General features: G+C 40.8%; 1 protein-coding gene across 1 annotated transcript in view; it reads left to right on the forward strand.

Moving 5' to 3' along the window:
• The window catches only part of reln (reelin), a 99,425-nt gene that overhangs the window by 67,125 nt on the left and 9,352 nt on the right, over positions 1–22,948 (forward strand). The window contains exons 22-60 of the mRNA XM_073850128.1: positions 50–162; positions 406–543; positions 2,862–3,048; positions 3,511–3,716; positions 4,224–4,395; positions 4,480–4,686; positions 5,031–5,266; positions 5,579–5,736; positions 6,417–6,630; positions 6,768–6,844; positions 7,028–7,186; positions 7,299–7,493; positions 8,000–8,273; positions 8,391–8,531; positions 8,631–8,808; positions 9,335–9,419; positions 9,506–9,688; positions 10,354–10,522; positions 10,778–10,880; positions 10,984–11,210; positions 11,288–11,511; positions 11,674–11,824; positions 11,913–12,171; positions 12,640–12,889; positions 12,974–13,142; positions 13,829–13,969; positions 14,044–14,221; positions 16,298–16,491; positions 16,963–17,213; positions 17,722–17,876; positions 18,009–18,223; positions 19,582–19,759; positions 19,844–20,022; positions 20,543–20,649; positions 20,773–21,015; positions 21,116–21,291; positions 21,375–21,448; positions 22,435–22,596; positions 22,789–22,946. Coding sequence (XP_073706229.1) covers positions 50–162; positions 406–543; positions 2,862–3,048; positions 3,511–3,716; positions 4,224–4,395; positions 4,480–4,686; positions 5,031–5,266; positions 5,579–5,736; positions 6,417–6,630; positions 6,768–6,844; positions 7,028–7,186; positions 7,299–7,493; positions 8,000–8,273; positions 8,391–8,531; positions 8,631–8,808; positions 9,335–9,419; positions 9,506–9,688; positions 10,354–10,522; positions 10,778–10,880; positions 10,984–11,210; positions 11,288–11,511; positions 11,674–11,824; positions 11,913–12,171; positions 12,640–12,889; positions 12,974–13,142; positions 13,829–13,969; positions 14,044–14,221; positions 16,298–16,491; positions 16,963–17,213; positions 17,722–17,876; positions 18,009–18,223; positions 19,582–19,759; positions 19,844–20,022; positions 20,543–20,649; positions 20,773–21,015; positions 21,116–21,291; positions 21,375–21,448; positions 22,435–22,596; positions 22,789–22,946 — 6,886 coding nt within the window. The remainder of the gene's footprint in view (positions 1–49; positions 163–405; positions 544–2,861; positions 3,049–3,510; positions 3,717–4,223; positions 4,396–4,479; positions 4,687–5,030; positions 5,267–5,578; positions 5,737–6,416; positions 6,631–6,767; positions 6,845–7,027; positions 7,187–7,298; positions 7,494–7,999; positions 8,274–8,390; positions 8,532–8,630; positions 8,809–9,334; positions 9,420–9,505; positions 9,689–10,353; positions 10,523–10,777; positions 10,881–10,983; positions 11,211–11,287; positions 11,512–11,673; positions 11,825–11,912; positions 12,172–12,639; positions 12,890–12,973; positions 13,143–13,828; positions 13,970–14,043; positions 14,222–16,297; positions 16,492–16,962; positions 17,214–17,721; positions 17,877–18,008; positions 18,224–19,581; positions 19,760–19,843; positions 20,023–20,542; positions 20,650–20,772; positions 21,016–21,115; positions 21,292–21,374; positions 21,449–22,434; positions 22,597–22,788; positions 22,947–22,948) is intronic.

Consider the following 22,948-nt stretch of genomic DNA (forward strand, 5'->3'; position numbering starts at 1 on the left):
CTCCACTGTGAGGTTAACTCCACTGTTTTTGATGGTTTGTGGGTAATAGGCCTGTCTTCCTGGCATGCCGAGCTGCTCTGAGTTCACTGCGTCCAGCGTCTACCATCCGTCTGAATTCACAGACTGGAGACGCATTACACTTCCACTACCGTACAAAACCTGGTAAGACGCAAACGCAGCAGCTGCACACGATATGCTGAGCTGTGCTCTGATTCACTAACTGCATTGTACTGCATTCTCATGTGCTACATTACCAAAAAAAATATTAGATTATTTAATGTTACATTATTTTTAAAAATGAATATGTATACAGTTGACTCTTTTTATGACCAATGTTCATGCCTCTCTATAGACTTATATGCATTTGTAGGTTTTTTCACTCTCACTCTGGTTTTCTGACTATAGGTCGAGTGCAACACGCTTCCGATGGATTCAGAACTACTATCAGGAACAGGACGAGTGGGCTTTAGATGACATTTACATTGGGCAGCAGTGTCCTCAGATGTGCCGTGGACATGGATGGTGTGACCATGGCCACTGCAGGTCAGTCGCTATCATTTACTGTCCCTCAGAAATGACTGATTAGCATTTTCAAACATTAAACTTTTTTATTCACTCAAATAAAAACATTTCTCAAATGGCCATCCTAAAGCTTTCAAAGTTTTGAGCTTTGTTTGATTGCAATGACTTCTGTTTAGATGATAAGTGTTTGTTAAATCACAAATCAAATCACTTTATTGTAACTTTACTGTAACCATATATACAGGTACATCAGTAAATGAAAACATCAGCTTTTCATCAATTATTTTTATTTAATTTTCCATTTAAAGTATTTAAAAAAACCTAGAAACAATACTTTACAGGAGAAGCAGAACTGCAGGGTTTTTTTAACTTGTTTTAATATAAACAATAAAAATCTGTATGTGCATTAAGACAATTAAAATACACTTGTATTAATAAAATACAATCTAAGAAAACAAATCCTAATATCTAGTGCAGTGTTGAGTAAAGTTGTTGAGTCTGAACAACAATTCAAAACAGACTTAAAAAATTATTTTTGCAGTGTGTTTATTTGAGGATGTTTTGAGATGTTTCATTATAATTTCAAGCTTCATCGACCACAGCAGCATGAATATCATTTACTCTCACACTGTGAGCTGTCATGAAGCATCTGTAACGGCGCTCACACCAGTATACACTGAAGACACGATGCTCAGACCTACGGGATTCACTCACTCTTTGTTTAATAATTTGTGAACAAATTCTGTTTTCCAGTCTGCTGAATGAGCTGGAGTTCAGTCGGCTGTAAAGCAGATCCTGACCCTGTTTAACAGTGCGTCTGGCTCACAGATTACATCTGCAGTCCACAGCCGTGAATCTGACTTACTGCTTTTATTACTGCACGTAAATGACCTGCTGATGCACCTCAAATGGGCTTTCATTTCACTTCAAACTATTAATGAAAAACACAGGCATGTAACACAAAACAACTGTAGGCGTCCTTACAACCTAAAAGTAAAGATTATTTATGATTATTTTCATTATTGTAAATTCAATTAGGGATTAAATGACCAGAGGAAATTGATGTTTGGGAACCACTGCTTTAGAGAATCCCTATAGTGATAAGAGAAACAGGAATATTTGTGAATAGGTCCTGATATGTAGTGCTTGAGTCTGGTGCTGCCATCTCAATAATAATGATAGTGCTATTGGTTGATAAATATTTATGGTGGAGCACAATTATTTATACATAAATAAAGTTACAGTTAGATAAAATGGTAACACTTTATAATAACTACACACTATGAATCATTAGTTAAGCAGTGGTAAATAGTTAATAATCATTTATAAAGCATTATTCCTACATTAATAGACATTTGTAAGCAGTTTATAAACACAGATATAAATGCTTTATTCTTGTTTTATAAGCATCTGTATAATATGCTTAATAATTGCATTTTCATACTTTATTAAGGATCAGTTAGTCATTTCTAAATTAAGCATTACATTATTTACAAACCGGTTAGTTAGTAGTTGTAAGTGGTTTATGAGATCATTTAGAAAGTGTTAGTAAATGATTCATAACCCATTTGAATGCACATTTACACATCTTATTATTCAGACATATATTAACAGTTAGTCAGTTTGTTAGTAAATGCTGTAATTAAGTTATGAATTATTTAGTAACACTTTCTAAATTATCTCATAGACCACTTACAACTACTAACTAACCGGTTTGTAAATAATGTAATGCTTAATTTAGAAATGACTAACTGATCCTTAATAAAGTATGAAAATACAATTATTAAGCATATTATACAGATGCTTATAAAACAAGAATAGAGCATGTATAGCTGTGTTTATAAACTGCTTACAAATGTCTATTAATGTAGGAATAATGCTTTATAAATGATTAATTAACTATTTAGCAATGCTTAACTAATGACTCATAGTGTGTAGTTATAAAGTGTTACCGATAAATTTATAGTGGTACTTGTAACAACTCTCATACAGCATCTATGTGAGGTTTTAGCTAATTAATATGAAATTGTTCAGTGTCTTATGTGCTTGTTAAATTGATCGTTCAGGGACCCAAAATGTATAATTTTTCCATTATTTACTTGTGTTCATAATGTTCCAAACCTGTATCACTGCATTTTTTGGGGGGGATTTTAAATGGATGATCAGTGTGTTGAACATAGTTTGAGACACTGACTTTGAGCCCTTCAGGTGGCTCAGGTTCTGATGTATGTGACAGCTCAAGGCGAGTGGTGATGATTTGTTGGGTCAGTGCGTCTAGTGGCTAGTCATGAATCAGTGAGCTGCTGTAGCTAAAAGGTCGTATGTTTGCTCTGTTTCAGGTGTGATGAAGGCTTTACTGGCTCAGACTGCCAGCCACTCAACACTCTGGCCTCCAGTGTGCTCTCAGACTTTGAGTCACAGGAAACCCTGATATCAGCATGGCAGGAGGTGACAGGAGGTGAGATCGTGCCACCCGACCAAGGCTGCGGGGTGGTTTCCTCCGGGTCCTCTCTGTACTTCAGTAAGGTACGATAACAACCATGATATGGACTAAGTATTTGGTTGGGTTAGAAGTGGACTCTTTCTGCTTGTGTAAAGTGTTTTTACTTCTCTAGTCTCCATTAGATGTACAGTGCGTATAGAAAATCATCATACCCTATGAAAACCTTTAGGTGTCCATATTTTGTCAAAATTCTGTATTCTTTTAAACTTGTATAGATGTGAAAACACCAACATAAGCATTTCCATCATGTTTAGTTTTGATCCCCCATGTCATTTAAATTTTCTTAATTCACAGTCCTTGTACTTGAACTTTAGTGTGCGGTGAGAGATGAAAACTATGAATGAACTCCACATCTAGATTGAATTTAGAATGGGAATACATTTCATTATTATATAAACTGAGACATTAGATACATTGTTTGTGGTAACTGACATTATGTCACAGATTTTGCTGTCTAACTCTCTTGTAACTCTCTTGGGCCTTAGGCTGGGCTGCGCCAGCTGGTCAGCTGGGACTTGGACACAGAGTGGGCGGAGTTTGTGCAGTTCTACCTGCGGATGGGTGGAGACGGGGCGGAGTGTAATCAGGCGGACAGCAGAGAGGAAGGACTTCTGCTGCAGTACAGTAATGACGGAGGAATCAGCTGGGGTCTGATTGCAGAGATGTACTTTACTGACTTCACCAAACCCCGGTGAGAACAACTCAGTGAATAATGCTCTGTGTATTTAAGCCCTTTACTTTAAGAACAAGGAAATCCAGGACCAAACTCCATGTAATACATCCAAACAATTCTTTCTCTCTTTATTTTTTTGCCAGAAGTCATTTGCAAATAAATGAACAGTTTTTACACAGTGCCAACCACAGCTTTTGTTAATAGGCAATAGAAAAGCCTTGCGTAAACTAAGGGTCCATTCATGCAGAACACGTTCTGGTGTTTAAAACAGCTGTGAGACACAGCAAAACTGAAATAAAATTAACCTCAGATGCATTTTTTAAAGTTGAACATCTTTTCAAAGAGCGGTGCAGTGGAATGTAATAACATTCTGTGTGACCCGGCCATGAAATGATCGAAACACTGTAACTAGTTATTTTATCTATCTGATATATTTCTATGTCACATCCACCATATTGTGTATTTAGCATCTTCATATGAATGTATTATAAGTGTTTGTGACTGGATAATGTTGTTTGGCCACAGGTTTGTTCATTATGAACTTCCTCTGGCCTCTAAAACGCCCTGCACGCGTTTTCGCTGGTGGCAGCCGCTGCACTCTGGCGAGGGCTATGATCAGTGGGCCATCGATGATGTGATCATTCTGTCTGAGCGAGAGAAGCACATCATCCCTATGGCCGATCCTACGCTACCTCAGGTGAGATGGACACTTTAGATTCTACTGCAGTGTTCATGAAGATACGACAGAGCTCTGATTCCTGTGCTTTACGTCTCCCTGCAGAACTTCTATGAGAAACCAGCTTTCGATCATCCGCTTAACCAAATGAGTGTGTGGCTGATGCTGGGAAATGAAGGAATGGATAAGGATCGTAACGGGAGTTTCTGCGCTCCCACCCCCTCTGCCATAGTGTTCGGACGGTCAGACGGTGACCGGATGGCAGTGACTCGAGACCTGGCGCTCCGTCCCGGCTATACGCTGCAGTTCAAGGTACTGATGTAAGGCTACGTAAAGGAATTCTTCTCTTTCAAACATAGTTGACATATTTTATAATGCTGTCAATTGATTAAAACAGTCATAATTACATAAAAAAACTCATTAATTAACCCAAATAATTGCAAATATGATTTTGATGAAATTCAAATTTGCAGCACATACTTCAAACGCACAATAATAACACTTTGCATTTACATGCCGCTTCAAACTTAAATAGCTCTTGTAGGAAAATGACTTATCAGATCAAGCAGATGCCAATTTTGTTCACTTTTTTACTGTAATGAATTTTTGTCTCAGTGTAGACTCCACAGTAACTTTGTGCTGTGTTTCTTCTTCAGCTGAATATCGGCTGTGAGTCAGCCTTCAGTGCATCCGCTCCCGTCTTGCTCCAGTACTCTCATGACGCAGGCCGCACATGGGCTCTGGTGCGGGAGGGCTGTTACCCAGGATCCCCAGGGTCCACAAGCTGCGAGGGCAGCGGACGTGAACTCAGAGAGCCCACTGTTTACCACACAGGAGACTATGAGCGCTGGACCAGAATCACTGTTGTATTGCCACGGACTGTTGCTGCCAGGTAACTGGACACTGGGATTTTTTTGAGAATGGGGTCAAATTTTTTTGAGAATGGGCTCTGCCGGCCAAACATAGATTCATTCTGTTAAAGACATTGGGATATTTTAAAAGAACAATTCCTTCAAATATTCTTTCATAAGTTAACCTAAAATGCTTTACAAGCTTTTCTTTACACCTCAGGCAAATGTCCCAGGGGTTCATTTTTTTTTTTTATTTCGTAAGTAACACACTAAAGTGAGAGTATTTTTATGTTTATAGCTGCAGTTTTGATGACCTCATGTGTGTGATCTCTATATTCCCATGTGATTTTCAGCAAGACGCGTTTTCGCTGGTTCCAGGAGAGCAGTGTCTATCGGGACGCCCCTGCATTTGCGCTGGATGGCGTGTACATCTCCGAGCCCTGTCCCAATCACTGTGGTGGTCATGGAGACTGTATCTCAGGCGTCTGCTTCTGTGATATGGGATACACAGGTAGCATTTGTTCACCCTGTGTTCATGCTCATTTAGATGCTTTCTTGCTTAGCTCAATGAGTAGGAAAGCAGACGTTCAGATGTTCAGCAAGGATAGCTTTACTAATGTCGTCTTGGGATCGGGTGTGTGTATAGTACTTTTCGCTTGATATTTATATTGCACAAGATGACAGAAGCTGAATCAACAAAATGTCGATCATTGTATCTGTATGTCAGTGGTTCCCAAACAAAAGTGTTACGTTTTGTTGTCCTATGGTGTGACACCCCTAAATTATATTTTTTAATTAAAAACTATGTTAAACTACATAATCATGGAAAATGATCCAAATATGTCTTGCTAACCACTAATGACAGGTTAGCTTGGAATAGCAAGGTCATTGTTTGACACAAAAGGCTGAAACGTCCTATGGTGTGACAGATAATGTCCACTGGTGTGACGCCTGTACTGTCACACTATAGAACAAATATATGCATTTCTTCTTCAAAAATTGTCTTTTACAAAAAAAAAGCATTTTGACTCCCTTTTTGTCAACTACCCACATGCTTAATGTCCTTTTGTCTCTATTTAGTGGGGCACTACCAAGACTATTTTCATGTTCATAAATGTATGGTAATTATAGATTGTTTTCATGTTCATAAATGTATGGTTATGTCTGTATGTCTGTGTTTGCCATGGTCAGTGGAGGTGGATCAGTCCAGCTGTGTCCCATCTGCTCCGAGTCCCACTGAACTAGTGGAGGATTTTGAGGGGAAGCTGAGCCCGCTGTGGCAGAGCCTGAGTGGAGGACAGATTGGTGACGGCTGTGGGACCATCAGCGAAGGTAAAGCGCTGTACTTCAGCAGCCTGGGCAGACGAGAGGCTCGCACCATGCCGCTAGACACCACGAACACTCGGTTAGTGCCACAATGCTGAACTCTTACAAACAATGAGGCTTTAGACCTTCATGTGACACCAGCTATGTATTTCATGTTCACTGCTTGTGTTTGTTTTTTTCCCTAACCCATGTCTTCTGTTTTCTCCTCCTGTACAGTTTGGTTCAGTTCTACATTCGTCTCGGAGGGAAAAACATGGGCTCCACATGCACTCGCCCCCGCTCCCGAAATGAAGGTGAATGTTGTGGAGTTCAGTAATTGTAACATTGTAATCTTGTAATATTGTTGACTATAATATTATGTCATTTGCCATCTATGGAAATCATCGCAGCTTGAGCAGCTGGATGAGACATACCAAAATACTGCAGCTTGTTCCTTTTTTTCATTTCATTATTCCATCATTACATTTGTCTGACAGGTGTGATTGTCCAGTTTTCAATAAACAATGGCGTTCAGTGGCAGCTCCTACGAGAGCTCGATTTTGGCTCGTTCCTGGAGCCTCAGGTGGTGACGATTGAGCTTCCGCCCCCGGCCAAGACACCGCACACCGTATTCCGCTGGTGGCAGCCACAGCAGGGTGAGAAGAGACAAACATCATGTGATGATGACATCAGAATTTACTAAATGTGTATTATGATGCAGTGGCTGAGAGAAAACAAGCAAAAACATCATTTATTCCTCTTTCTCAGGTAAACACTCTGCCCAGTGGGGTCTGGATAATATTCTGGTCGGAATGAATGACAGCGCTAGAAGTGGGTTCTTCGACACGTTTGATGGCACATCTCCATTAAGACACAACTGGTATCGAGTTGTAGGTGGAGAGGTGACAGCAGACTGTCTGAGTCGAGACTCTGTGTTGAATTTCAACTCTGAGGTCATGGACAGTAAGTTACTGTCAAGATTTCACCACCACTCCCACAATATCATGTATGTAGGGCTGCAAGTCCCAAAACTGTAAATTATTTTTTTTCCCTAATATGCATACAGAGTGTTCCAGAATTCTGTAGAAAGATTCACACCTTCAGAACTGATTGAATCACACTTCCCTGCTGAAAAAAACAGCTAATACCAGCCTAGGCTGGTTGGCTGGTCTTAGCTGGTTTAAGCTGGAAGTAGCTGGTTTTAGCTGGTCTCCCAGCCTGGCCAGGCTGGTCAGGCTGGTTTTAGCTGGTGGTTTCCCAGCCTGACCAGCTAAGACCAGCCTGACCAGCCTGGCCAGGCTGGAAAAGTGGCCAAAACCCCTCTAAAACCAGCCTGCCTTCCAGCTATGACCAGCTAAAACCAGCCAACCAGCCTAGGCTGGTTTTAGCTGGTTTTTTCACCAGGGTTGTATTATAGAATCTGTATGATCTGTATTGGTTTGAATTGACTGAACTCTCTCTCTCTCTAGAGAGGCCGCGTTACGCTGAGAGCTGGGACTTTGAGGTGTCTGGCTCTTCATTCCTGCAGTTCGATTTGAACATGGGCTGCAGTAAGGCTGCGTCTTCATCCCACGGTATCCATCTGCAGTTCTCCACAGACTGCGGCCGCCACTGGACCCTCATCACACCCGAGTGTGTGCCTCCCGCCATCGGCTGCTCCGGATACACACAGCGATCCGTGTACAGTGCAACGCAGTTCCTGCAGTGGAGGAGGGTCACGGTCTACCTGCCCAGTGCTGCCATGTAGGATCGCCGCTCTGACTCTTTACACGTCACACAGTTTCAGTGCTAGGAAGTTTACATGTTAGTTTACATGTAAGTCTTAATGTCCAACACTCTGCCTTTTTCCCAACCGTATAGTTCACCTAGAACACGGTTCCGCTGGATTCAGCCTCACTTTGCTCCTGGAGCTGATGGTTGGGCACTGGACAATGTTCTGCTGACACCCGGCTGCCCGTGGATGTGCTCTGGACATGGACTGTGTGACAACGGACACTGTGTGTGAGTGTCGACACTAGCTGCATTAGTTCCTGATTGCTTCATTATTCCTCAAATGCACCTCAATGATCCTGCAGTTACAGTGGTTTTTCTTTCACTCAGCTGTGATAAAGGCTTCGGTGGGCCTCACTGTGTGCCTCTAGTCGCTTTGCCATCCATTCTGAAGGAGGATTTCAATGAGAACCTGAGGACTGATGTCTGGCCAGAGGTGTACGGGGCAGAGAGAGGCACGCTGAGCGGAGAGCCTCTGAAATCAGGAACGGCCCTCATCTTTAAAGGAGTGAGTATTGCAGTGAAATAGCAGTGCCCTTCTAATAGATTGTTGAACAAAAGATGAAATACTACACTGCCTCATGGATTGAAGTGTCCATCATCACAGCAGTGAAGGACCACTTGTTTCCAGCATTTATTTCATTGGTAACACTTTATTTTGATAGTCCACTTTAGAATATTAGTAGACTATCTGCTTAATATCTACTGACACTTTACGTTGATAGACATTCTACTGACTTAATTCACTTTGCAACTACATGTCAACTACATTCTACTAACTCTAACCTAACAGTCTACTAATCTCATGAGATTTAGTTGTAGTTGTATGTAGTTGTAAAGTTACTTGTAGTTAGCAGAAAGTGGGCTATCGAAATTGTGTAAGCACTTCATTTATTTATTTATTTATTTATTTGCAAGTAGAACTGCACTTTTAAAGAACCTTTGTGTGCTACAAGTTTTATCAGTAAATGAAAATAAATCAGTTTTCTCTACTTTTCTGACTTTGTCTGGATATCTGTCATGTGTTCCTGCAGGAGGGACTACGTATGCTGGTTTCAGCAGATCTAGACTGCACAAACACCATGTACATCCAGTTTTCATTCAAGTTCATAACAAAGGGTGAGTCTTGCATTAAGCATTAACCGTGTTGTATCTCCAGCTGCATTGGTTGTAAACACATTATTTTCTGTGTGTTTTATTTACAGGCGTACCTGAGCGCTCTCACTCTGTGCTGCTGCAGTATTCAGTGAATGGAGGGATCAGCTGGCTGCTTATAGATGAATTTTATTTCCCCACTTCCACAGACACACTGTTTGTTCACATGTCTTTGCCTCCCAGTGCACAGACGAACGCTACTCGCTTTAGATTGTGGCAGCCATACAACAGTGGTAAGAAAGCACACCTACATATGCCTCACTCAGTCACAAATACATCAAATACATACCATATCAAATACAAATACATACATTTTAATGTGTAAAGGCTCGACTGCACTACACAACTTTTGCCCAAATTTTTGCACCGATTTACAGTCTAGAGAAGTCAACACTAATTGCCAAAAGTCTGAGCCAGTCTGCAGGTTGGACTGACATATTTCATAGAAAATCGTATAGTGTATGATAGTCACAGATTTAATTTTTTAAGCTTTAGACACTGATTCCATCCAGTTGGAGATCAAACATGTTTGATATTTTGAGCTGTTTTCTCACATATTGTTTTGTTGCACATCTTCTTGCAACAAAGCACGTGTTTCTGCATGAGTCTGGCTGTGTATGATGCTCAGTTTGTCCTCTGTACTTATTTACAAAGTTGGCAAGTGTATGATGCCTAGTGTTTTAAAATCTGACTGTATGTCGTATTGTGTATTCCAGCCTTAAGATAATAATAAATTCAGTTTCAAAGCCCTAATACCATCTAAATACCTCAAACATGTGCAAGCAAGTGACACAATACTCTTGCTGTAAGTTACATCTAAAAGAGTAAATGTGCTGTTGGATTTAGTCTTTTCTGTCATTGTTATAATTGTTATACTTGTGATTTTTCACTTCTGCAGGGAAGAAGGAAGAGGTGTGGGTGATTGATGACCTGATCATTGATGGAAACACCATCAATAGCTTACCAGTTATTTTAGACAGTTTTGAGGGAGGTCCTCTAGAGGGGAACTGGCTTTTTTATCCTGGAGGAAACACTGGATTCTACTGCCCTTATCAGAGGGCAGGATTGTGAGTATCTGCATAATGTTAACCTCACATCAGCATGTCCATCTACACCAATGCAAAACACTCACCAAGATAAACCACAGTCAGCTTACACCTCACAAAACACTGAATTTAAGCAGTATCAGCCCAGCTTCTATTATTCAAACTCAACAGGATTCTACAGGTTGAACCACTAAGCCTGCAGCACTTGATTTTGATGTTTTGATTTCAGTGTTGAGAGAGAGCTATGGCATTGTGTTAATTTCACTGTGTTTGCAGGGAGGAAGACTCAGCCATGGTGTTCATGTCCAGTGATTTGGGTGAACACTCCATCACCACAAGAGATATTGATGTCAACGAGAACACTGTTATCCAGTTTGAGGTAGGGCTTTGCATGATAGATATTAGAATTTAAAAGTCCCTTTTCAAAACTGTACATTGTGGTAAGTCTTGAGTGGGAATGTCATTAACTATTCCTGTTCTAGATTAATGTGGGCTGCACCACTGAAAGCTCTTCCTTGAACCCTGTGCGTCTGGAGTTTTCACGAGATTTCGGAGCCACATGGCATCTATTGGTTCCTCTGTGTGCCGGAGGGCCCAGGCTCAGCTCTCTTTGCTCTACTGAGCTCCACCCAGCCAGCATCTACTATCCCGGCACCACGCAGGGATGGAGAAGAGAAATTATCCACTTCGGCAAGCTGCGGTTGTGTGGGTCAGTGAGAGACACTTATTTGTTTTTATGGTTCACTGTTGTGTGTTCAGTGTGTAACAGTTTTCTGTGATTTGCAGCTCAGTGAGGTTCCGCTGGTATCAGGGGTTTTATTCAGGCGGTGCAGCGCCACCCACATGGGCCCTGGACAGTGTTTACATTGGCCCTCAGTGCCAGAACATGTGTAGCGGCCACGGTGTGTGTGTGCGTGGCACTCACTGCAACTGCGATCCAGGTTACTCTAGTCTTGACTGCTCCATTCCAGATGTGCCAAATGCAGATTTCCTGAAAGAAGATTTTGAAGGTACAGATACAGTAGAGTCATGATATCTTAAGCAACAAAATAATGAAAAGTGAAGTTACTGAAGAGAAAAGATTCTGCTGTGTTTGAATGCAGATATAGACACTTGCTCTAATGCAGTGGTAGTGATGAAAATGATTGTGATTCATTGATTGTGTCACATAGGTGGAATTTTGGAGTCTGAACATTTCAAGTTGATGAGTGGAGGAAAACCTTCCAGAAAGTGTGGGATCACCACCAGCGGGAATCACCTGTTCTTCAGTGAGGATGGTTTGCGAATGCTGGAAACATTAGATCTGGACCTGTCTAATGCTAGGTATTGCACAAACATATGAGATGGTTCACCATGAAAAATGTCTTTGACACCATTAGTAATGTTGGAGATGTGTATGTGTCCTGATCAGGTTCATCCAGTTCTTCCTGAGATTGGGCTGTGGTAAAGCAGCTCCTGACCCACGCTCTCAGCCTGTGCTCCTGCAGTTCTCAGTGGATGGAGGGCTGAAATGGGCTCTTCTGCAGGAATTCCTTTACAGCAACAGCAGTAACCAGGCTCACCTGGTGGCCCTGGAGATCCCTCTCCGAGCACGTACTTCAGCCACACGCCTGCGCTGGTGGCAGCCGTCTGAGAACGGACACTTCCACAGCCCCTGGGTCATTGATAAAGTAAAGAGCTACTACGTCAAGACATGCACGACATTACTCTAATACACTCATTAACGCTATATTAAATAGTAGGTCATAAACATTTTAATGTTCTGGCTTGCGAAGGCATGCAAAACCATTAAGCATTTTTTTTCTTTTTACTACATTGATGTTTAGGCTTTAGTGATATTTTAACTCCACTGAAGCTCAAAATTTATTTTTTGGTTACACTTAATTTTGATAGTCTACTTCAGACATTCTACTAATTAGAAGTAGATTATATTATTATATTCATTACTTTGCAACTACATTTCAACTAGCTATCATTAGAATATTAGTAAATTGTTAGATTATAGTTTGGAGAATAGGGTTAGGAGAATGTCTAAAGTGGACCATCAAAATTAAGTGTTACTATTTATTTTTATCAGGGATGTTATATGTTATATGTAACCTGTGTTACTCTGCTGTAATCGGTCTGTGTGTGTGCAGTTGGTTGTGGGCGGTAGTGCCAGTGGTTGGGGGCCACTGGAGGATGACTTTTCCTCCACAAATGGACGCTCTTGGCTGCTGCATCCTGGTGGCACACGGATGCCAGTGTGTGGCTCTGACGGTGAAGCTTTCGCTTTCATTGAGAAGTCAAACACGCGCTATGGCATCACCACTGATATCAGTCTGGGCCCAGATGCCTTCATACAGTTTGATTTCTCTGCCTCCTGCTCTGTCACGTCCTCCTGCTACAGTATGTCACCTGACACAAACATGCACATCTGTCTTTGTCATGAATAGAAGGGTTCTTCTCTGACAGCTGTTCTTGTGTCCGCAGCGGTGGAGCTGGAGTACTCTTTGGATCTGGGTCTCACATGGCTGCCGCTGGTCAGGGATTGTTTACCCACAAGTCCAGATTGCTCTTCATACACACTGCAGAGATTGCTGGTATCAGATACTTTCAACAAGTGGGGAAGAATTACCTTACCCATACCACACTACGCCAGGTAAATACCCACACACCTGCACACAAATCAAGTAAGGAATAATTGATGACAGGACATTAACTTATTGAAAAATAATGGAGTGCTGGTAATTGCTGGTAAAGCATTCTATAATTCAAAGGAATGGAGCAAATTATACCACTTATACCATGGCTACAAGCGTCAGTTGCTAATTACAAAACAACATTTTAGATCTATTAACATCATTTAACGGTGTTCGGCAGCAGTGTCTTTACTGATAGTGAAAGTTTATCTGCTTCAAGAACAACAGTGTTACCACCTCCATTCTCTACAATGTCAGCTGCAAGCTATATTACCAAAAAAAAATCAATTGCAGCATAGCGCTGACAAGAAGGTTTGTATGCTTGCAGAGGGAAAGAGAAAGCAGTATAAAGAAAGTGTGCTTTGCATAGATAATAAAAAGTAATTTATTTGTTTGTTTGCTTGGTCAGTTTCTTTGGCGGTTTTGGTGCTTTTGCTGTCATAGGGCTGTAAGGGCCTTTGAAATAACTGAAATAATTTGGCGCAGGGATTTGCTGTGCATTTCCAGGAAAATAATTGCACACATTAGAATGTCTGTCAACCGATCAGAATCAAGCTCTCAACATCCCTGTGGTATAATGACTATTAGGGGAAAAAAAAAACTTAATTTGAAAGGTATTTTGTTGTCTTTTGTGGCGAACTCTCAGGTCCACCGCCACACGCTTTCGCTGGTTCCAGCCGGCACCGTTCGATAAGCAGCAGACATGGGCTCTGGATAATCTGTACATTGGTGATGGCTGTCCGGAAATGTGTTCTGGCCGTGGCCGCTGCAGACAGAGCTCCTGTGTGTAAGTCAGTCTCATGTTCACCATGTAATGCCTGCTGTAAGTCTTCCCTGTTGCTCATGGCTCTTCTCTTTCAGATGTGATCCTGAATGGGGAGGTGAGTTCTGTGATGAGCCTCTGGTCTCTCTGCCTGCTCAGCTAAAGGACAGTTTCAGTCGAGCTCCGGCGCTCAATCACTGGCACCTTCTGACTGGCGGCAAGATCAGCAGCGTTTGTGGAGCTGTGGCCTCAGGATCAGCACTGCACTTTAGCGGGGTAATCCTTCAGACTCTCAGTTCTCACATTCACAGTGATTCACAGTCCACAGTCTGAAATCACAATATCAGGAAGTCAGAAATATATGGCAGTTTACTAACTATAGATAAAAACTAAAAACAAAATAATTGAATTCATAAGTATTCCAGCTCCCAGAGTTAACACTGAGGACAACCGTTGGCAAAGAGCTTATTTTCCTTAAGATTGTGTCCCAGGAGTCTTAGAATTGTAGCTTGTTTTCCTCAAAGGCTTTTTTTATAGTTCGCCCCATCTATTTTTTATTCTCTCTTTATGAGTTTCCTATCCCTGCTGTCTTTCACCGTAGGGATGCTGTTCTCACTGTGATATGAGCTTAACAATGAGGCACAAAAGCTCAATTTTACTTTCATCAGACCGTGAAATCTTCCTGCAGTTAACTGTCTCTCAACCGCTTCTGAGTATTGTGTATAATGTATTGAAGGAAAATCTGTCTATCTGTCTGTCTAGCGATCCACCTACCTGTCTGTTGTACAGTGAGGGAAAATTTATTTGATCCCCTGCTGATTTTGTACGTTTACCCACTGACAAAGAAATTATCAGTCTATAATTTTATGGTAGGTTTATTTGAACAGTAAGACACAGAATAACAACAAAAAATTCCAGAAAAACGCATTTTAAAAAAAGTTATAAATTGATTTGCATTTTAATGAGTGAAATAAGTGTCAATCAGCAAGATTTCTGGCACCCATGTGTCTTTTGTACAGGTAAGGGGCTGAGATTAGGAGCACTCTCTTAAAGGAAGTGCTCCTAATCTCAGTTTGTTACCTGTATAAAAGACCCCTGTCCACAGAAGCAATCAATCAATCAGATTTAAAACTCTCCACCATGGCCAAGACCAAAGAGCTGTCCAAGGATATCAGGGACAAGATTGTAGACCTACACAAGGCTGGAGTGGGCTACAAGACCATCACCAAGCAGCTTGATGAAAAGGTGACAACAGTTGGTGAAATTATTCGCAAATAGAAGAAACACAAAATAACTGTCAATCTCCCTTGGTCTGGGGCTCCATGCAAGATCTCATCTCGTGGAGTTTCAATAATCATGAGAACGGTGAGGAATCAGCCCAGAACTACCAGTGTAGTGTACCAGAAAGCCCGTCTGAAGTTTGCCAATGAACATCTGAATGATTCAGAGAAGAACTGGGTGTAAGTGTTGTGGTTAGATGAGACCAAAATCAAGCTCTTTGGCATCAACTCAACTCGCCGTGTTTGGAGGAGGAGGAGGAATGCTGTCTATGACCCCAAGAACACCATCCCCACCGTTAAACATGGAGATGGAAACATGCTTTTGGGGGACAGGACAACTGCAACGCATGAAAGGGACGACGGACAGAGCCATGTTCTGTTAAATCTTGGGTGAGAACCTCCTTTCCTCAGCCAAGGCATTGAAAATGGGTCCTGGATGGATATTCCAGCATGACAATGACCCAAAACACACAGCCAAGGCAACAAAGGAGTGGCTCAAGATGCACATTAAGGTCCTGGAGTGGCCTAGCCAGTCTCCAGACCTTAATCCCATAGAAAATCTGTGGAGGGAGCTGAAGGTTCAAGTTGCCAAACATCAGCCTTGAAATCTTAATGACTTGGAGATGATCTGCAAAGAGGAGTGGGACAAAATCTCTCCTGAGATGTAGCAAACCTGGTGGCCAACTATACGAAACATCTGACCTCTGTGATTGCCAACAAGAGTTTTGCCACTAAGTACTAAGTCATGTTTTGCGAAAATGTTAAATACTTATTTCACTCAATAAAATGCAAATCAATTTATAATTTTTTAAAAAGTTGTTGTTGTTGTTGTTGTTATTCCTCTCTCACTGTTCAAATAAACCTGCCATTAAAATTTATAGACTGAGCATTTCTTTGTCAGTGGGCAAACATACAAAATCAGAAGGGGAGCAAATAATGTTTTTCCTCACTGTAATAATGTTTCAGTATATATACATATACAGTATTGCTACAGTGCTGTTTGCATAAGCAATGGTAGTTCTGAATGAATTGAAGTGTAATGTCTCATTCCTGTTGTTTGTCCAATTCCCAGAGCTGCTCTCGTCAGCTGGTGACGGTGGATTTAAATTTGACCAGTGCTGAATTCATCCAGTTCTACTTCATGTACGGCTGTATGATCGCACCCAGCAATCGTAATCAGGGCGTTCTGCTGGAGTTCAGTGTGAACGCGGGGATCAGCTGGAGTCTGCTGACTGAGATCTTCTATGACCAGTACAGCAAACCTGAGTGAGTCTCTCTGCTAGCACTGTGATCAAATATTCTTGATTTCAACAATACCAATAGCGATTCTTACAATTTCCAGATTGATCTTGCACTGCATGCATATTGTTTGACTCTGAATGCATATAGCACTTCTCTCTGAAGATGTTGTGAAACTGGTGTCCACTCACTGAAATAAGCATGTAACATAAAATCATAAGACAACATTGCATACTACTATTTAAAATACTTAGCCTTACAACCTGAAGACTGTTTCACACACTGTTTTTAAAAATAATGTATAGTGCACAATAATCAGCATTCTTCTGTTATTCTGAGCACAGAGTAACAGGAGGAAAGGGCACAACTTTTCTAGTGTTTTCCCTGTTAGCACAGTCAAGTTGGATTTTTTTATTTATTTAGGAAATAAAGGTCATCTGGTTAAAGTGTTCAGCTCTACTGCATTCACACTGTAACTATAAACATTTTCTCCTGTAGGTTTGTGAATGTTCTGCTGCCCCCTGCAGCACGGACAGTGGGTGTCCGGATCCGTTGGTGGCAGCCGCAGCATGATGGGGCTGATCGGAGCGACTGGGCTCTGGATAATGTGCTGATCTCTGGCTCAGACGCTCACGTTCAGATCTCAGACACGTTTGGAGGAGCGGCACTGCCTAGTCATGAGAGAGCACCGGCTGATGGCACACATACGCGCCACAGCAGCTCATCAGCCATCCATGAGGAGACTATTGGTACGAATTCACATCTACAGATACATATACACACAAACTCATGCCACAGCAGCTCAGCTTCCATCTATTAGGAGACCATCTGTAAGAAATGACATCTATAGATATATAAAAACAGACAGCAGCTCATCCACCATCCATAAGGAGAACATAGTAATAGATACATATTGTATACACACGCACACTCAAACTCAAGGCATTTTATGTCTAAATGAGAAAAGAATTAATGTAATCTGACAGAATCATTCACTGAATTAATATTTGTGCCAAAGCAATGAAAATGTTGTTGTGCACACTGTGAAGAGTTCTAAAAAAATTACCAAGCCATCAAACTATTTTTATTAAAGTATTATTAAATAACTATGTGATGTTTGTCTTACTAAATCAGCTTGATGTGCAGTGTGAGCCTCTTGTAGTTAAAGGCACAGGATCACTGTAACTGTAACTCATCCCTGCTTTTACTTCATCTCTATATACAGTACTCATATTAATCTACATTTATTTATTTCAGTGAGCGATCACTGGCTGTTTTCTGAAGATTGCTCGGTGAAGCGTTTCTGCAACTCTCCAGATGGTGTCATGGCGTGCGGCAACACTGATGGACAGGAAGTTTATGCTGTTACACATGACATAGTTCCTGCCAAAGGCTGGGTCATGCAGTTCAAGGTGAAATCTCACTAATGCATGCATGTTTCCATCAGTCAGTCATTTGTTTAGTTATGGTTTCTATGACGGGTCATAGTCAGAATTGTAAATATTTTTGAATGCAGATGGATAAGTATGTGTTTTCTATGTCAGATTGCGGTTGGCTGCAGTGTGCCGGAAAAGCCTGCAGAGAGACAGGTTCATGTTCAATACTCTGTGAACTTCGGTGTGACCTGGAAGTACCTGGTACCTCAGTGTTTACCTGCAGATCCTCGCTGTGCCGGACAGGTATCACAGCCGTCTGTGTTTTTCCCTGCCGATGGCTGGAAGCGAGCAGTTTATCCTCTACCAGACAGTCTTGCAGACACGTGAGATATCATTTCAATACTGTTTCAATACTGGGGTCGTTTCTTAGTGAGCAGTAATGTGTTCAGACGAGAGACCATGATTCAGTTTATTCAGTCATAAAATCTCTTTATTATGCACCAATGTCCAGCTGTAGTATTTAAGAATACTTATTAGTTTTCACAGTGGAGATTACATTGCTGCTTTTAATTGCAGAGATTATTGCATTAATAGTGTCTTGAATTGTATAAAGGTTTTAATTCAGCGGTTCAGTTACATATACACTGCCGCTTAAAAGTGTGGGATCAGTAAAATGTATGTTTTTTTTTTAAATCTCTTATGCTCATCAAAGTTCTATTTATTAGAACTTTACAGTAATATTATGAGATATTATTGCAATTTAAAATAACAGTTTTTTTTATTTTAATATACTTTAAAATATAATTTATTCCTGTAATGCAAAGCTGAATTTTCATCAACCATTACTTATTTTTCAGTGTCACATGATCCTTCAGAAATCATTCTAATATACTGATTTATTACTTTTCATTATCAATGTTGGAAACAGTTGTGCTGCTTAATATGTTTTGGAACATGTGATACTTTTTTCAGGATTCTTTGATGAATAAAAAGTAAAAACAGCATTTATTCAAAATAAAAATCTTTTCTAACAACATAAGTCTTTACTATCACTTTTTATCAATTTAACACATCCTTGCCGAATAAAATTATTCATTTCTTTCAAAGAGAGAAAGAAAAAAAATGACTGACCCCAAACTTTGAAGGAGGTGTTTATTGTTACAAAAGTTTGCTGTTCTTTTTTTTAATCAAAGAATTCTGAAAAAAGTATCACAGGTTCCAAAAAAATATTAAGCAACACAACTGTTTCCAACACTGATAATAAATCAGCATATTATAATGAATTCTGAAGGATCATGTGACACTGAATACTGGAGTTATGATGCTGAAAATTAAGCTTTGCGTCACAGGAATAAATTATATTTTAAAGTATATTAAAATAGAAAACCACTATTTTAAATTGCATTACCATTACAGTTTTGTCTGTATTTTTAATCGAATTAACCCAGCCTTGATGAGGAAAAAGGCTCCTTTAAAAAGCATTAAAAAGCTTATTGATCCCAAACTTTTGAGCAGCATTGTATATTAAAAATAATTATTAGAAATATATTCAGTAGTATAAATTGTTAAAACAAAATGTCCCAATTAACTTTCAGTATTCAACAAAATGAACAACATTTTAGACATGAAGTGCAGTGCATCTTATTTGCTTAGAAAAATCAAAATCATTTTTACATGGTGCAGGGACAAGAGTTATCTGATATGTTCATGTGAGTAATGGATATTCTGGTGTTGTCTATAGAACGGTGCGCTTCCGCTTCTACCAGAAGCATTCAGATACGCAGTGGGCGGTGGAGAATTTCTACATTGGACCTGCTTGTGAAAACCACTGTGGAGGCCATGGAGACTGTCTGGACCAGCACTGCCTATGTGACCCAGGCTTCACTGGGTCCAACTGCTATGCCAGCACCACGTTGAAGGTAAACCAGAACCCAGTGTGAGACATCAGACATGTGAAAGCACACGTGAGCACAGCAAACATCATGCTTTCATTGTGTCCCTAGCAGGCGTCACTGAAGGAGAGATTTGACTGGGATGGGGCCCGTGGGCCGCAGTGGCAGATGTTGGAAGGTGGATACCCCTGTACCGACTGTAGGGTGCTGGTGGAGGGAACGGCACTGTACTTCAATGGTGCAGAAGCCAGACAGGCGGTCACTAGCGATCTGGACTTGCGTGGGGCAAAGTAACTACACTAAGTTCCGCCGCACACATAACACACTCTTTTGTCAAAGCCTTCACAGTTTCACAGACATCAAAGGCATTTGTTCTGAAGGTCTTCTGAAGGTCAACAAGAGATTGTTGATGTTAGCATGATGTAGCTGAACGCCTCAACTGTTTAGTCCTAACTACCCAGCTAACAGTATTTACTTCCCAGAACATTTAACAAACATATTTGTTTTTGGTAACCCTGCTGAAAAAACCAGCATATGCTGGTTTTTTCAGCAGGGAAGGCAGGAACATTTTCACTTTCTAATTTTAACATTTTAATACATTGCTGTATTACAGTATTACAAGGAAAGAAACAGGATATTGCATTGTTTTGTTTCTTCCATTGCATATTCTAAGCCTTTATCAAACTAATTAAATGCACTTCTTAATGCTGCCCTTTTTTAAAAACCGAAGAAATCAGTTCTAAAAAAGAACTGTACATAAGACTAAGTGTTTTCTGTTAATAAAAGCATGTGCCTGTGCTGCCGTTCCAGATTTGTGGAGTACTGGGCTAAAATCGGCAGTGAGGAGAATGTTACTCTGTGCCATCGTCCAACCTGTCGGAAAGAGGGAGTGCTATTAGATTATTCTACTGATGGAGGTATGTTTCTTTGATAATAACACAAATGCAAAATCATTCTCATCTTTTCTGTCATGAAGAAGTCATATAAATTGAAGTCAATATAAATTGATTGAGTTTGCTTTGACTACATCTCTCTGTAAGGTGTGTCTTGGACGTTGCTCCATGAGATGGACTATCTGAAATATGTATCTGTGAGGAGAGATTACATTGTGTTGCCAGAGAGAGCGCTGACCAATGCCACCCGCCTGCGATGGTGGCAGCCATTTTCATTGTTGTCAGGCCTGGCCAGGTCGAGTGCGGAGCGTGCTCAGTGGGCTTTAGACAACATTCTCGTGGGAGGGTCTGACATCAACCCCAGCACCCTACTGGACACCTTTGATGATGGTGAGTCATATGTTATTCCACAATTATCAGTGGCATTCCGATATCCTGAACCATATATGATCCATATTATAGAGCTACACTAATGTTCTCCTTCCCCCAGAGGGTGTTTCTCATGAAGAGAGTTGGAGCTTCTATCCCAATGCTGTCCGTACGGCCGGCTTCTGCGGAAACCCATCGTTTCACTTGTATTGGCCTAACAAGAACCAAGATGGGTCGCACAACATCCTGGCAACCCGTGAACTCATTGTTCAGCCTGGATACATCTTACAGTTCAAGGTTTGAGAACAAGATATTTGAGATCATTCAGTTTTCACACATAAACACACGTATACAGTGACTCTTGTCTTTGTCCACTTTAGATTGTGGTTGGCTGTGAGGCAGACCGATGTGATGATCATCATTCAGTGCTTTTACAATACAGGAAGGATGCCAGGTCAGTACAGATGACAGATGTGCGTGTATAGCCTGCTTTCCCTTCAAGCATATGGCATTCTGGTAGTTGTACAGCTCCAGTTTGCAGCCATCGTTATTTAAATTTTTGTAAGATTGTCTGAATGCACTTTCTCCTCCTTTTATCTATTGCATTGGTGTCTAATCCTGGTCCTGCAGAGTTTATCTTCAACTTATTCCAACACAACTACCTTGAAGATTCTAGTAATCCTGAAGAACTTGGTTTAGGTGTGTTTATTTACAGTTGGAGTTGAATTCTATAGGACAATGCCCTAAAGGTGCAGGATTGGACACCCTGATCTGTTGTCAAAAACTAGTGTTAAAGGAGAAGTTCACTTCCAGAACAAAAATTCACAGAAAATGTACTCACCCCCTTGTCATCTAAGATGTTCATGTCAAACTTGTATCTTATTTTCTCCCTCAACTTCAAAATCGTCCTACATCACAGTTTTACCTATTTTGTAAAGGGTGTTTTATCTTCTTTGGTCTGTACTTCTGCAGCGAGTGTAGGGTGATTTTGAAATGATGTTTGAAGTTAAGGGAGAAAATTAGATGGGAGTTTTTTGACCTACTCTAACTGTTTTGAACCAGAGATGCACAGACTACTCCTGCACATCGCAGAGAGAGACAGGACAAGCATTTGAGGTTAAAAAGTATATAAAATGTAACTTAAAATGTAATGCATTTAAACTGCATTTTGGAAGTTCAAACTATAGAAGCATAGAAGCACCATAGAAGTCCACTACATGCAGAAAAATCATGAAATGTTTTCTCTAAAAACAATTTCATTACGACAAGAAAGAAAGGCATGAACATCTTGGATGAAAAGGGGGTGAGTACATTATCTGTAAATTTTTGTTCTGGAAGTAAACTTCTCCTTTAATGACAATTAGCTTATGAGAAAAGTGGAGTAGAAAACAAATGACGTGATAATATGTTGTATAGTAATGAAATTTGTTTCTTCCACAGGTCAGACGTATGGCAGTTAGTCCAGTCTGCCTGTCTCCCTTCTTCTGTCAACAACGTAGGCTGCTCACCTTTCCAGTTCCACGAGTCTACTATCTACAGTCCTGTTAACAGTTCAGCCTGGACCAGAGTCACCATTCAGCTGCCTGACCATGTGTCATCTGGGTATGGTTCATAGCATCCCTATAAACGATCCCTTGAATGTTTTTTTAACAGATTGCATTATCATTAGAATGTGTGAAGGTAGTTAGTTATTCAAAGGACTAATCCATAAGTCAAAAGTATTATTTACAGTCTCAGGTTTTCAGTCATTAATGCACATGTCTATAAATATCTGACTTTCCTTCGTGTCTTCAGTGCTACACAGTTTCGCTGGATCCAGCATGAAGCCCCTGGCGAGCGCTACAGTTGGGGCGTGGATCATGTGTACATTGGGGAAGCATGTCCTGGACTCTGCAGCGGTCATGGGTACTGTACCAGTGGACCCATCTGCATCTGTGATGAAGGCCATCATGGT

Source organism: Garra rufa, chromosome 11 (assembly GCF_049309525.1).
Source record: "Garra rufa chromosome 11, GarRuf1.0, whole genome shotgun sequence".
NCBI classification, from domain to species: domain Eukaryota; kingdom Metazoa; phylum Chordata; class Actinopteri; order Cypriniformes; family Cyprinidae; genus Garra; species Garra rufa.